We start from the raw sequence: 14188 nt of genomic DNA on the forward strand, positions 1-14188 counted from the left end.
AATGGACAGAGGTCAGATTAGCTGCTGGGAAAAGCAATAGTCACGGACAGGAGCGGGAAATGGATCAGTCGATGTCTGGAATAATGAGATATAAATGGGATTTGGAGAGGAAGGACTGGGAATCAGAAAAATAGGCAGTCGAGATGGAGTAGCGTTGTGAGAGTAACGAATGGAGATGAGGGAGTGGAATGTACTGACGGGGGATTGGAGAGCGAGGGATGATTGTGTCGAGATCGGGGCTGTGTAAGTAGCTTGCCGGAGGAGGCAGACTGAAACATGGGAGCCACTGTAAGCATATATGAGCCAAAACCGAGCGATAAATGGGACTGTTCATGTCTCTCTTTCTTAGAACAGGTGAATGAGAGAAACAAGAGTATACAGCAATATCTCAAAGAGAGATTGAGAGAGAACACCCAGAGATACCAGGCAGGCTGCAAGTGTGGACTCGAAGGAGAGGGGACTGAAACACACAGTCAGCGTACAGATATCACCGTGACAGAAGGCAAGCTGCAACATGTTGATGCATTTAAAATATATTAATGTATTCTGAAGAAAGTGGGATTGAGATAGTGGACTGCATCCATATAACTTGCTTTATTTCTTCTAATTTAGCATTACTTTCAATCAATTAATACATTTAATCATATCTATCTTGCTGCAGGATTCAATTCCAACTTCATCAATGCAGTTTTGCAGAGTAGCATCATAGAAATCTCTCACATCCATTGACATCCCATCAGTTTCGGAGACGAACTTCATTCAGTCTGAACGACTGAGATGAAATTAAGCTGTTGAACTGCGCCCTTCAAAGACCAATAATTTTGAGGTGCTTTTCCAAAAATCTATCGAAAATCTAGCTTCTAATTTTCGCAATTTTTATTCGTCAAGCTATCTATCGGCTCACTTCCCCACGGTTTTGATCAACTGTTCTTTATTATTTGACAAAACACCAAATGGCGACGTTTGTGAGCTGGAATGCAACAGTCAACCGGCACTGGACGGGGATCGACTCTTCCAATCATACTGGGAATGCCAGTTTTGGGAGACCCGGAGCAATTGAACAAATTGAAACGCTCGTCGTCCCTTGCCTCCTCAGCTTCACTGTCGTGCTGGGCATTGCTGGGAACTCAATTTCACTGTGGTACATCACAAGACTGAGGAAAGTTTCATCAGCGACTGATGTTCTCCTGCTTGACCTAACCATCACCAACATCCTGGTTATCCTGGCTTCTATATTTTATCTTATTCACTTGATCCCTGGATGTCAGTTCTCGAAGCTACTTCTTGAAGCCCGTTTGCTCATCGGTTTGGTCAACATTTATAGCAACCCACCATTCATGGCCGGCATTGCTATTGACAGGTACCTCGCTATTTCCCATCCCATCAGGTCCCATGCCTGGAGGAGGCCCCGATACTATGTCGCCCTGTCCATTATAACATGGCTGGCAGTGTTAGCCCTGACTCTGACGGCCTTTCACTTTACAAGAAACGTCGTAGATGAAAGTATCACCTGCAGGGAGAAGATTTTAACCAGGCGATCTCAGCAAATCTTCATGTTATTCTGTGAGGTTATATCATTTGTTATGCCAGTTATCGTCCTGTTGATCTGCTATGCTCTGACAATGAAGAAGCTGAAGGAAGTAGGATCTGGGAAGATATCTATGAAGCTGATGAAGACAAAAGTGCTGAAAACCATTTCAGGAATCCTGATTCTTCTCCTTTTCTGCTTTGCCCCTTTTCACATCACAGAACTGTATTTTTTGTGTGAGGGTCTGATGGATCCATTGAATCGAGCTGCCGTTTTTTACATGTGCCATGTTAAGATCTATATATGGGCCCTCACTTCCTTATCCGCTTTCCTTAATCCCGTGCTGTACATTTTCAGGTCCCAGAACTTTCAATGGAGGCCGCATTGCTGTGCCGCCTGACATGCTGAAAAAATGTAAACATGATTCGGAAATCGACAGGGTCTGAATTTCAAATAAATATTACTTTCACATTATCCTCATTGTACTCGGAGAGAATGTGCTCATGTAACGTGTAAACAGATCCATTGTGTTCGGACCAACGGCGCGATAATAAACCAATGAAGGCCAACTTAACTTTAATACAATCTCTCCAAACTTCAGCGTGTGGCTAGCTAGACGTATTTTGTGCGTTATGTAAATCGTTATCTTTCATAGTGTATTTCTACCTAATTATCAGAAATTTTAGATCTTTCTATCTGTGTGGTATTAATTGTCCTTCTATTAGCGCATCTCATAATCGTTCAATCATTGCCTACGAATCTGTCTTTCCAGATACCTATCTACATGTCTATTTATACTTAGCTATCAGCATGGATGTCGCTATCTACCATGGTATATATCCTTTCACGTCTCATATTTGTTTATCTCTCTCTTCCTATTGAAGAAACCTACCGACAGACTCGGTCAGACAACAAGGTCTACAATCTTTCCCGAGTCACAGCAAAGTCAAAAGACCGTTGTGTCCTCTACACTGGCGACATGAGAATAAATTTTGTCTCTCCCTTGCCAGTAACTTGGTCACCATAAACATAAGTGCCAAGAAAACTATGGTCATATCACCCGGTGTGACACCTCAGCGCCGGATCGCGCTAAATAGCCCACTTGAGTGATTAGCTAATTCAGCGACCTGCAGACAATGGTTCCAATTTCTTGTTCACGATAAAGAAATTGCCAAACTGAACCCTTTTGTATCTCTCCCCTCTCACCTTAAGCCTTTGCCCTCTAGTTTTAGACTCCCCCACTTTGGGAAAAGATGTTGACTTTCTACCTTACCCATGCCTTTCATTATTTTGTAAGCCTCTATAAGATCACCATTAAGACTTCGACGCTCCAGGCAAAAAAGTCCCAGTCTATCAAACCTCTCCCTATAACTCAAACAATCAAGTCCCAATAACATTCTAGTATATATTTTCGGCACTTTTTCTAGTTTAATAATATCCTTTCTATGGTAGGGCGACCAGAACTGTACACAGTCTTCCAAGTGTGGCCTTAGCAATGTCTTCTACATCTTCAACAAGAAGTCCCAACTCGTGTTCACTGTTCTGAGCAATGAAACCAGGCATGCAGAATGCCTTCTTCACCACCCTGTCCTCATGTGACTCCACTTTCAAGGAGCTATGAGCCTGTACCCCGAGGCCACATTGGAACGTAACTCTCCCCAATGCTCCCATTAACTGAATAAATCTTGCCCTGGTTCGATCTACCAAGACGCATCACCTCGCATTTATTTAATTCCATTTGCCAATCATCAGCCCACTGGCCCAATTGATCAAGATGCAGTTGCAATCCTAGATAACCTTCTTCATTGTCCACTCTGCCACCAATCATGGTGTCATCTGCAAACTTACTAACCATGCCGACATACCTGGATAGGTATTTATGTGCAAATGAATGTGCGATCTTTTTCGTGCATTTGGCTATACACACATTCACACACTGCTTTAGAATGCAGTAGCCTTTATCTCAATTCCTTTATGTCTCTATCATGTCGGCTAATTATTTTCACACAGGACTAAGAGAAAGTAAAGTGGAAATCCCACCACAATACTCCAGCTCTCAATTGTGCTCGATGTTAAAAAAATAAAGACTCCACTAGGTTTGTGTGATAAATTATTCGTTTATTCACTCAAATGCTAAACTTTGTATATCAATTGTAAAGGAAATAATTCTGAACAGACACAAGGTGGGGAAATATCCCGTTCGATATTGTATAATATTTGATTGAGGATAGAACTCTTACTTAGTCTCCTGCTGTACTAATTTGATGATAAATAGCAAATGCATTAAAGCTTCTAGTTCCTATTTGGAGAATACCCGGATTATTTCTGCTAAAATGATGGAAAATTGGAGGAGACATTATAATTGTTCTTTCTCCCTGAAACCTCCAAACTTTCAGTGCTGAGCACATCGTATATATCTAGAATGTGCCTTCTTGCAAATCACTCATTGGAACGTCGGACTGCCGGATTTGGGAGCAGAGGTAGACCAATTGACACTTCATCCTGTTTCGCCTTCAAATAAGTTCATGGAAAATCTTGCTCTTGTTTGAAGTCCTGATGCTGGAAGACCCCTCATAAGAACTGAGACACTGAGCCAAAATTCATTACACTTATATCTGTCTGATATCTAAGGCACTCCCTCTAATTAGCCTAGACGTGATCTTATTTCACGTTAATAAGTCAGCCCAATACATGACACGTCAGCCAATTATGAGTCATTGCCTTGACTTAATGATCTTTCAGTTGGTACCCCAGAAACCGGATATATTATTTATTAGTACAGGTTTTTGTAAAAATTAATGAACCCAAAAATTACACACAAAACATTAGCGGATAGAAGTATATTTACATCACAAACCTTCTCTCTGCTATTTTAGGCAGTAAAATAATGAATAAAGAATGTTCCATGAATGCATTAAATATTTGTCTGGCCGTGTTCCCATGAGTAATTTCTAAATTTAGGTCCTCTTTCTCTCTTGATCCGAGATCTTTTCCACAATTAACAACCTCACATTATTGTGCAGTAAAATAAAAATGAAAAACTACAAAAACTATGCATCTGAAATAGAAACAGAGAATTCTGGAAATGCATGGCAGGCCAGTCAACATCTGTATAAGGTATGTCGCTAAAATGAGTAATAAAAGCTTCGGAATTGAGAAAAGGTATGTATGTTCTGAGGTCCATCAGACTGATATGCCTAAACAGTTGATAGAAAAATGAAGGTTTCCTCGGCACTTCAAAACCCTCATTAAGTTCGATAGATAGATCGTGAAAGAGTGAGGGAGGAGGTGGGGTGCGGGTAGCAATAGTGAGAAAAAGAAAAAGGGAGAGAAAGAGACTGAGCTACAAAAAATAATTTACATTAGAGGTGACAAATAGAACCATAGAATCCCTACAGTACAGAAGGAGGCTCTTCTGCCCATCGAACATGCACCGACAACAATCCCATCCTATCCCCGTAACACCACATATTTACCCTGCCAATCCCCCCTTCCCCCGAAACTAGGATCAATTCAGCACGGCCAATCAAACTAACCCACACAGCTTTGGACAGCGGGAGGAAACCAGAGCACCCAGAGAAAACCCACGCAGACACACGGAGAACGTGCAAACTCCACAAAGACGATGACCAAAGCTAGGAATAGAACCAGGGGTCTCTAGCGCTGTGAGGCAGCGGTGCTAACCACTGTGCCACGTCTTAGCGCTGCTAAGGGAGGAACAAACCAAAGAGTTAAGAATCACCTTCCGCAGTGGATGAATTACATTAAATAATTCAAATGTTGCCAAGGTCATTCAATGTTTGTTTGCAGTACATGTTGACAATAAGGAAAATATTCAATGTCACACTCAGGATATGGAAATCTCAGTGTGTGCTGACATCCGATCTACTGCACTCCAGGCACAGGTATTAATGCCTATTATAATTTAGTTGGGTTGAAATATGCTGGAGATTAAAATCTCAGTCTGTATTGTGAATTGATATACTGCAATTGGAAACTCCATTTTGAACTGAAATAATAGTCGGAGATGTAAAGAAAATGAACATCTATGTCTACAGTGACACTTGATCTGCTGTCGGGTGGGACGGGAAATGAGGGTGTGCAATGATAAAATGTCTGCTTTCGGGCGGCTATGGACTCGGTTCCCAAAGTTTGTGACAAGAGGATCTGGACAATTGCGCTCCCAGTTCCCATCAGAGACACAATCACTTAATCCTCGATGTTTTACCATGGATTTGAATCCTGCTCCAGCGGGGGTTGAGGGTGGTCGGTGGGGGTGTTGGAGGGTTGAATGAAGATCTGCGCCTGAACTACTGGCCAAGTGAATAGGTTTCCGAGAGAATTGATTGTAATCCCATTGTCCAGACTGAATTGGGCGCCAGGCCAAGATGGCGAACACTTTCCGATGCGTGTCAGCAATGTCATCCAAAGTCATTACTGGGAGGTGCTTAAGAGGCGCATGACATGGACCGAGTTATTGGGTAAACCGCAGCTCGGGAGATATAAATAGGTGCTGATCCCAAAAATTCCAATTGGTAGGCGGGCAAATAAGTCCCTGAAACGTCTCACTTTCTGCTTCTACTTTTCCTGGAACCGACTCTGCACAATTAAACGGACTCATCCGTGAATCTATTCCCTCAGCACAGTCCTCGAGAAAAGGTCTGATTACTTGAATCCAAAGCTCTACGGTCGAGCCCAGAGAAAGGTGAGAGGCATGTAGAATTTCAAAGAGGGAAAATAACCAATGTCAATTATAGGGAGAAGGAATGAACTGATGGAGAACAAAGATGCGTCTGCAGGGAATAGGGATTGTCGTGTCGAGATTGGGGAGTAGAGAACAGCTACATAAGGAAACAGAGCGACTGGAGAAGTAGATCAGCGCAATGGAGGAGCAGAGACTGGGAAGGAACGTGTAATATTACCGATTTGACGCTTCTTAATCTACTGAGAAATGACAGGCTGAAATTCAACAAAAAAATAAAGTAGAGCTGGATGGGTGCTGGGTGGGAATAAGAACCACTTCCATCTGGGTTAGTGGCATGTTATAAACATTCCCAGAGAGCGAATAACAAAAAGTAAGAAAGAGGTAAACACAAAGTTCGACTGAGGCCAAAATAGAGAGGGCGTACGGGAAGGGAGAGATGATTTATTCCAGAAAGAGGTACAAAGATGGAGCAGACAGTGCCAGGGGTCACCACATTCACTGACTGCCGAAGAGAAAGGAAGAGGACAGTCAGAGTGCAGTGAATGTGGTTCACTGTGGAGCAAGACAAAGACAGAGACGCCCAGAGAGAGAGAGAGAGAGAGCGAGGAAATTGAGGACAATAGATAGCAGAGTTAGAAAATTATTTATAGAGGAGGCTAATGAATTTAGGTGTTCGTGATGAACAGAATGAAACCTTAAAGCAGCATGAAACACACAGAGGAGAAAGGCACTGACAGAGAGAGAGAGGGGGATGAATGGTGGACGAAGAGATTCTGGAGATTTTCCTTGCACGAATTAAATTTGGTTTACGATCTTGTCAAAGAAAAATCTGCCGTTGTGAACCGTTCTCAACTGTACACATTTACGACTCTCACGAGGATTGTGATGTAGTGGATTTGGTGAGAGAGACCAGGTGAGAATGAATAGATGTCTCAGAGTTGTAGGAATAATGTGACCCCATTCAATACAAACATGGTTGCCTCGGGGTTTACGGAAAGAAGCACATAACTTAATTTGCACATCTCTTACCGAGGCAACGGGACTGAGCACGAATTGTTTGTGTACAGATAACTTCCTGTGAGAGAGAGGATTTAGAGACACCAGTCTATGTACAGATATCTCCCTGAGAGAGAGGACTGATCGGCACCGTTTAGTGGTGTACACATATCTCACGGAGAGGGAGGGTCTGACAGACACCAGTCAGTGTACAGATATCTCACCGTAAGAGAGGGGAGTGAGAGACAACAGTTTGTACATATATCTCCCTGAGAGAGAGGACTGATCGGCACAGTTCTGTGTATAGCTATCTCCCTGAGATGGAGAGTCTGAGAGATACCAGACAATGTACAGATATCTCCCTGAGAGGGAGGGTCTGAGATACACCAGTCAGTGTGCAGAAGTCTCGCTGTGAGAATGGGGACTGAGAGGCAACAGTCTGCGTACAGATGTCTCCCTGAGAGAGAGTGCTGATAAACACAGTTCAGTGTACAGATATCTCTCTGAGAAGGAGGATCTGAGAGACAGCAGTCAGTTTACAGATATCTCGCCGTGAGAGTGGGGACTGAGAGACAGCAGTCAGTGTACAAATATCTTCCTGAGGGAGACGGACTGGGAAATAGCAGTCAGTATACAGATATCTGCCTAAGACCGTGGGACTGAGAGTCAACCAACAGTGTGCGACTATTTTCCTGGAAGGGAGCGCATTGAGAGACACCAGTACGTACAGGTATTTCACCTCCAGAGTGCAGGCAGGCTAACACAAGTTAATCTCCCTGTGCAACAAAGACTTAGGAACCGAACCAGCCAATGTTCAGGTATTTCCCCGAAGGCAGTAGTCTAAAATACTTTGATTAACGTACAGGTGTCCTCTTGAGTGAGAGGCACTGAGCGCCGCAAATCAATGTGCACGTATCTGGCTGAAGTGAGGAACTGAAATATGCTCGGCAGCATTTCGGTCCTTTGTGAACGGGTGGCACTGAGTGAGGCCGATCAGTTTGTAGCTATATGGAAGGTAAGGGATACTGAAAAACCAACATTAAGCAGATATCTTCCTGAGTGAAAGAGACTGAGACGGAGGCTGAAATAGAAAGACTGTGGCGTGTCAACTGTTATTGGACGATATAGCTTTATATTTTCGCAAGTGCTCTGCAGTGTACGATGGCAGATCAAATAGATAGAAACCCTGAGGCGATGGAAAGACGGGCGGCACGGTAGCACAGTGGTTAGCACTGCTGCTTCACAGCTCCAGCGACCTGGGTTCGATTCCCGGCTTGGGTCACTGTCTGTGTGGAGTTTGCACATTCTCCTCATGTCTACGTGGGTTTCCTCCGGGTGCTCCGGTTTCCTCCCACAGTCCAAAGATGTGCGGGTTTGGTTGATTGGCCATGCTAAAATTGCCCCTTAGTGTCCTGGGATGCGTGGATTTGCGGGTAAAATATGTAGGGATATGGGGGTAGGGCCTGGGTGGGATTGTGGTCGGTGCAAACTCGATGGGCCGAATGGCCTCTTTCTGTACTGTAGGGTTTCTATGATAATAGTCCGTACCCCAAGAATCGCCATTAGAGGAGGGAGTGGTAAACACCATCAGAGAACTGACAATATCCCAGGAAAGAGTCAGAGAGACGAAGTATTGTTCAGTCGGCTCGCTTTCCAACATACAGGATTACTTTAGTTCTGGTTCTTCAATAACAATATTCGCATCTACTAATTTACAGGTTTCTGATTCCTGTTTCATTTTTGCCATTCTGCAAGCCGCCATCACTGGGATGTCTAATATCTGCTGGCATCCATAGAATTCAGAGCAGAACATTTCCCAGGCCGTACCCATCAAATACATTGGCGATTTGGAGACAACACATATAACTTAACAATCAATAATCTTACTGTGGCGTGTGAACTGTTGTTGGACGATATAGCTTTATATTTTCGCAAGTGCTCTGCGGTGTACGATGGCAGATCAAATAGCTACTTTTGTGAGCTGGAATGTAACAGCCACCACCCGCTGGCCGGTGGTCAACACATTCAATCAGAGTGGAAATTCAAGCCTCATGCCCTCAACTGACAACAGCTTCGGAAGTTTGGATTGGCTTCAATTGAGCATCTTTCTCTGCATCTTTAGCTTAGTAATTGTGTTAGGAATGAGTGGAAACGCAATTGCACTGTGGCATATCATAAAATTAAAGAAACTCTCGTCGGCTTCTGATATACTCCTGCTTGACTTAACCATCACAAACCTTTTGGTTATTCTTGCTTCCGCACTTGACATTGTCGCTATTACTGTAGATTATATCTCAACCCAGTTTTATAAAGATTTTATTATTCTTTTGTATGTAATCAATCTTTATGGCAACCCACCTTTCATGACCTGCATTGCTATTGACCAATACATAGCTGTTGTCCATCCCATCAGGTCTCAGTCCTGGAGAAGGCACCAATATTATGTTGTGCTGTCCATTGTAACCTGGCTGGCAGTCTTCGCTCTGAGTCTAGCCGAGCTTTTCATGATAAGAACGATACTATCAAAAAGAGTATCATGCAAGGAAATGTCCATCGTGTGGAAACCATGGAAAATATTCAGCCTTGCTTCTGAGGTTGTGGTGTTTGGTGTCCCAGTACTGATCCTGTTTATCTGCTATACCCTGATATCAAAGAAGCTGATAGAAGTGGGAACAGGGAAAGAATCCATGAAGTTGATGAAGAAGAAAGTATTGAGGACAATTGGGGGGATTTTGGTTCTTCTCCTTTTCTGCTTTGCCCCTTATCACATCCCAAAATTGTATTTTGGGGTCAAAGATCTGCTGGATCCATCGAATCCAGGTGCAGCATTTTACCGATGCAATGTTCAATTTTACACCTGGGTTCTCACTTCTTTCACTGCCTTTCTCAATCCCTTGTTATACATTTTCAGGTCCCAGAACTTTAACTGGAGACCTTGCTGCTGCATCGCTTAAACGTTTAACAGTTTCAAACGAACTCCTGACCCTACCACAAACGCATCCTGTATTAATAGATTTTCAGCTTTAGTTTAAGGTCACTCTTTATTCTTTTCCAACTAATATTTTAAGAAAGACAGTAAGATCTAGAGTAACCGTAAATTGCCTAGATGTTATCATAGAGGGAACACCGTATACGCGAAATCAGCTTCTTCCTTTGTGCAGGTCAGTCATTCTGAACCCATCTTAGGAAATATTTATCTATCTGGTACTTGAATTTCCTTTTAATGATTCGATTTATTTCCAGACATGTTATGTTATCCGCCTGACGTGGGGATGATAATAACTGTTACATATTAGTCAGTTGACTTCAACTGCTGGGAGAAGGGTGACTGGGAAGGTTACATCCGAGGCTGTTTATCCAATTTTAAACTTTGCTCTCACTTCGTTATTGATAAGTATTCATCACGGTTTTGATTATTCTGGGGCTTCGATTGTTGGGTGCTGAATTCATCTCGTTGCTGCTCGGCCATGTCTGTATTCATTCTTCCTCCAATCAGCTCATTGTCCCGTAACAAGTTAACAGCGGCCTTTGACCTTCTAACTGCTCAGCTGGATTCTTTATGTGTTTAACCAAATAAATTGCAGAAACCACGACGGGTGAAAAAAAGAATGTTTCATAGAAACATAGAAACATAGAAACCCTACAGTGCAGAAGGAGGCCATTCGGCCCATCGAGTCTGCACCGACCACAATCCCACCCAGCCCCCACCCCCACATATTTTACCCACTAATCCCTCTAACCTACGCATGCCAGGACTCGAAGGGGCAATTTTTAACCTGGCCAATCAACCTAACACGCACATCTTTGGACTGTGGGAGGAAACCGGAGCACCCGGAGGAAACCCACGCAGACACGAGGAGAATGTGCAAACTCCACACAGACAGTGACCCGAGCCGGGAATCGAACCCGGGACCCTGGAGCTGTGAAGAAGCAGTGCTAACCACTGTGCTACCGTGCCGCCCGTGCTCCCCCCACCACTCCCCCCCCCCCCGCCCCACCCACCGCCTCTCTCGCCCTTCCCTCATTGTCCCGTAACAAGGTAACAGCGGCCTTTGACCTTCTAACTGCTCAGCTGGATTCTTTATGTGTTTAACCAAATAAATTGCAGAAACCACGACGGGTGAAAAACAAAATGTTTCATGTTGAAAGAAATGTAGTAATTTCAAACGAGACGGTTTCTCGCCGTATTTCCATGTGTAACTGCTGTTTGGCCATCTTTCAATAAGAACGAAAACGTTTATCGCTTTTAGTGTATCAATATCGTGTCATTACACCAAATCAATTGAATGTTACTTATTAAAATAAACTCCAGTTATTGATAAAAAGACAAACTTCTGCGCCCGAGTGGCTTCGTGTAATATTTATATTACAATGCAGGTAAAGAGAAGCGTATGTATGTATAAAACACACACACACATGCGCACGCCCGCGCGCGCACACACACACGCGCACACACACACACACAAACATACACACAAATGCACGCACGCACACACATACACTCAGATGATGCACAGATATTCCCCATTTCAGGTACCAAGCCCGAAGAGGGTGATGCCAACGGTGATCATTAATTGGATTATTCAATGTTATCTATTGCAAAGCACATCAGTGATTTTTCATTCCCTTCTGGCGTATGGCTGATCTGGAAACGCGCCCGTTCTTGCCTGCCTGCTATTGGATGGATTTGCACGCTGGTAATCTGCCAGTCCGGCCCGGTTATGGATGCACTTGTCGTTTTAATCAAGTTCAAAACTCCAACCCAGAGATTCTGTTCCAGAGATAAGGGTGTTAGCCGCTGGGCAGCAAAATGTCTGGATATATCGCAGAAAAAGTAGTAGATAAACAAGGCAGAATAATAGAATCATTGAATCCTTACAGTGCAGGAGGAGGCCATCCGACCCATCGGGTCTGCACCGCCAACAATCCCACCCAGGCCCTATCCCCGTAACCCCATGTATTTATTCTGCTAATACCCCGACACAATTTAGCATGGCCAATCTACCTAACTAGATATTCATATCTCAACAGAACAGATTGGCAGGAATGCAAATGTCCAATTGAACACGAAATATTGAAAGCAGGACTCAATTTGAATAAAGGCCAATCTCTGTTTACAGGCCGTGTGGGGTATGTGGAAAATACTCAGTGTCACCTTTAAGTATTGAAATCTCAGCGCTGTGCTGACAGCTGGTGTATTGCACGGTGAAAGTGGGTAGCGGGGTTGTCAATAATGTCATGTCAGGAGGTAGAAATCAAAGCATGATCTTGTAAATTAGCCGCTCTGTAGTTACAGTGTGTGAGCCACTGCTCCACCACACCTGCCTATCAGAAAGAAGGTAAATCACACCTTCTGACTGTTTCTGCCAACCGATCTAAATGTAATTGAATGTCTCGCCTCTAAAGCAAAAGGCTTCGGTCCCATCACTGAATTTATTGCATGTTACCCCATGAAGCGTTTTTAGAAGTCAAAATAGATAATATCTAACTCATTTCCCTGAAACCAGGTCTTCGCAAATGTTTCAATGCTGGAAAGAGAGTGAGGAACCGTGGCCAGAAAGCGGGAATGGACGGGAGGAATACAGACATGGGTCGGCAGAGAGAGAGAGAGAGCACATTGATAAGCAGGGAGAGCCATTGGGTAAGAATGGCTGGGAGCGCCAAATGTGGGTGCTGGAGTGTACTACGCCGAAGTGGGGATTGGGGAAAACCGGTGAGTGGCTGGATTTTGGGAATGGAAGTTTAAAGTCGAGGCGGGACTGAAGGAGTGGTGGGTGTTATGCCGTTACCAGTCGTATTTTAATATGCTCAATGCATTGAAATCTAGCTCAAATTGAAACAAAGAGCACCATGTCGGTAGGAATGTTCAATGGTGTAACATAAAATTCCCTTTGAGACAGAAAGAAACCGGCACGTCCGCCCAAGCTCCATACGATCCCGCCCGAGGCCAGCGGAGAATGCCAGTAAAATTCCAGCCACAGAGTTAAAATGACCAGTTAATCAGAGTGAGGCGCAAAAACCACAGGCAGATAATGACAAATTCACAACAAAAACGTCTGAATACAATGGAGCCAGAGAGAGAGAGTAGATCTGGATAATAAGTTATAAATAAACAAACAATACGTGGGGACAGCATGAGGCAGACACGTAACGACCGAACAGGGAGAATAGAGACACAAGCTCTGATCGGCAGACGGGAAATTCAAACCAAACACCACTCAGTCGAGTCACGCGATTTATGCATTTAAGAAGCATATAGCTCAGCACTTCTATCGCCACAGCATGAGGCTACCGATCAAATCCTGGAAAATGGGATTAGAATGGATGGGTGCTTGATGGCTAGTGCAGACATGTGGATCGGAAGGCCTCTTGCCTTGCTGTAAAATTCTATAACTCGAAGCATGGAGGAAAGAGGAGTAGATAAATGGAGTGAAAAAGAAAATACAATAGAGTGGAGAGACAATTTATTGTCAGAACGCTCAAAGGCGAGTATGGGAAGAAAAAGAGAAAAATAAGGGGAGAGAGGGGGCTAGAAAACCATATGGTGACATGGAAATACACACGACAGTGAAAGGATCTGTACAGTACTGAGTGGTCGGATTAAATTTGCAAGTTTTCTGCAGGGAAAGAGCCACCTCTATGAATATTAGTCAAACATTTACATTCACAATTCCTCTGCAGAGATTCATCAAACTGAATATTATCAGCCTTTGTACGTGGAAAGTAAACAGTTTGTTTATTCTGTCTATGGGCAAGAGTCTAAAAGTAAACACAATTAACGAGAGGAAACCAACTTCAATGGGATAAAAATGGAACTGACCCAGGAGAATGGGTACTAAAGGTTGACAACAAAAACTGTAACTGAATAAATAGGCTGCCTTTTCGGACGAGGTGAGTCACAGTAAAGGTATAGAAACATAGAAAAATAGAAACATAGAAAGCTACAGCATAAAACAGGC

At 43.5% G+C, this 14188-nt stretch overlaps 1 protein-coding gene across 1 annotated transcript; it reads left to right on the forward strand.

Moving 5' to 3' along the window:
• Positions 1–953: 953 nt before the first annotated feature.
• On the forward strand, positions 954–9025 carry LOC144480933 (somatostatin receptor type 4-like). Its single transcript, XM_078200557.1, has 3 exons — positions 954–1753; positions 6170–6233; positions 8948–9025. Exons 1-3 carry the CDS (start codon positions 954–956, stop codon positions 9023–9025), a joined length of 942 nt encoding a protein of 313 aa, XP_078056683.1.
• Positions 9026–14188: the final 5163 nt, after the last annotated feature.

Source organism: Mustelus asterias, chromosome 30, assembly GCF_964213995.1.
Source record: "Mustelus asterias chromosome 30, sMusAst1.hap1.1, whole genome shotgun sequence".
Classification (NCBI taxonomy): Eukaryota; Metazoa; Chordata; class Chondrichthyes; order Carcharhiniformes; family Triakidae; genus Mustelus; species Mustelus asterias.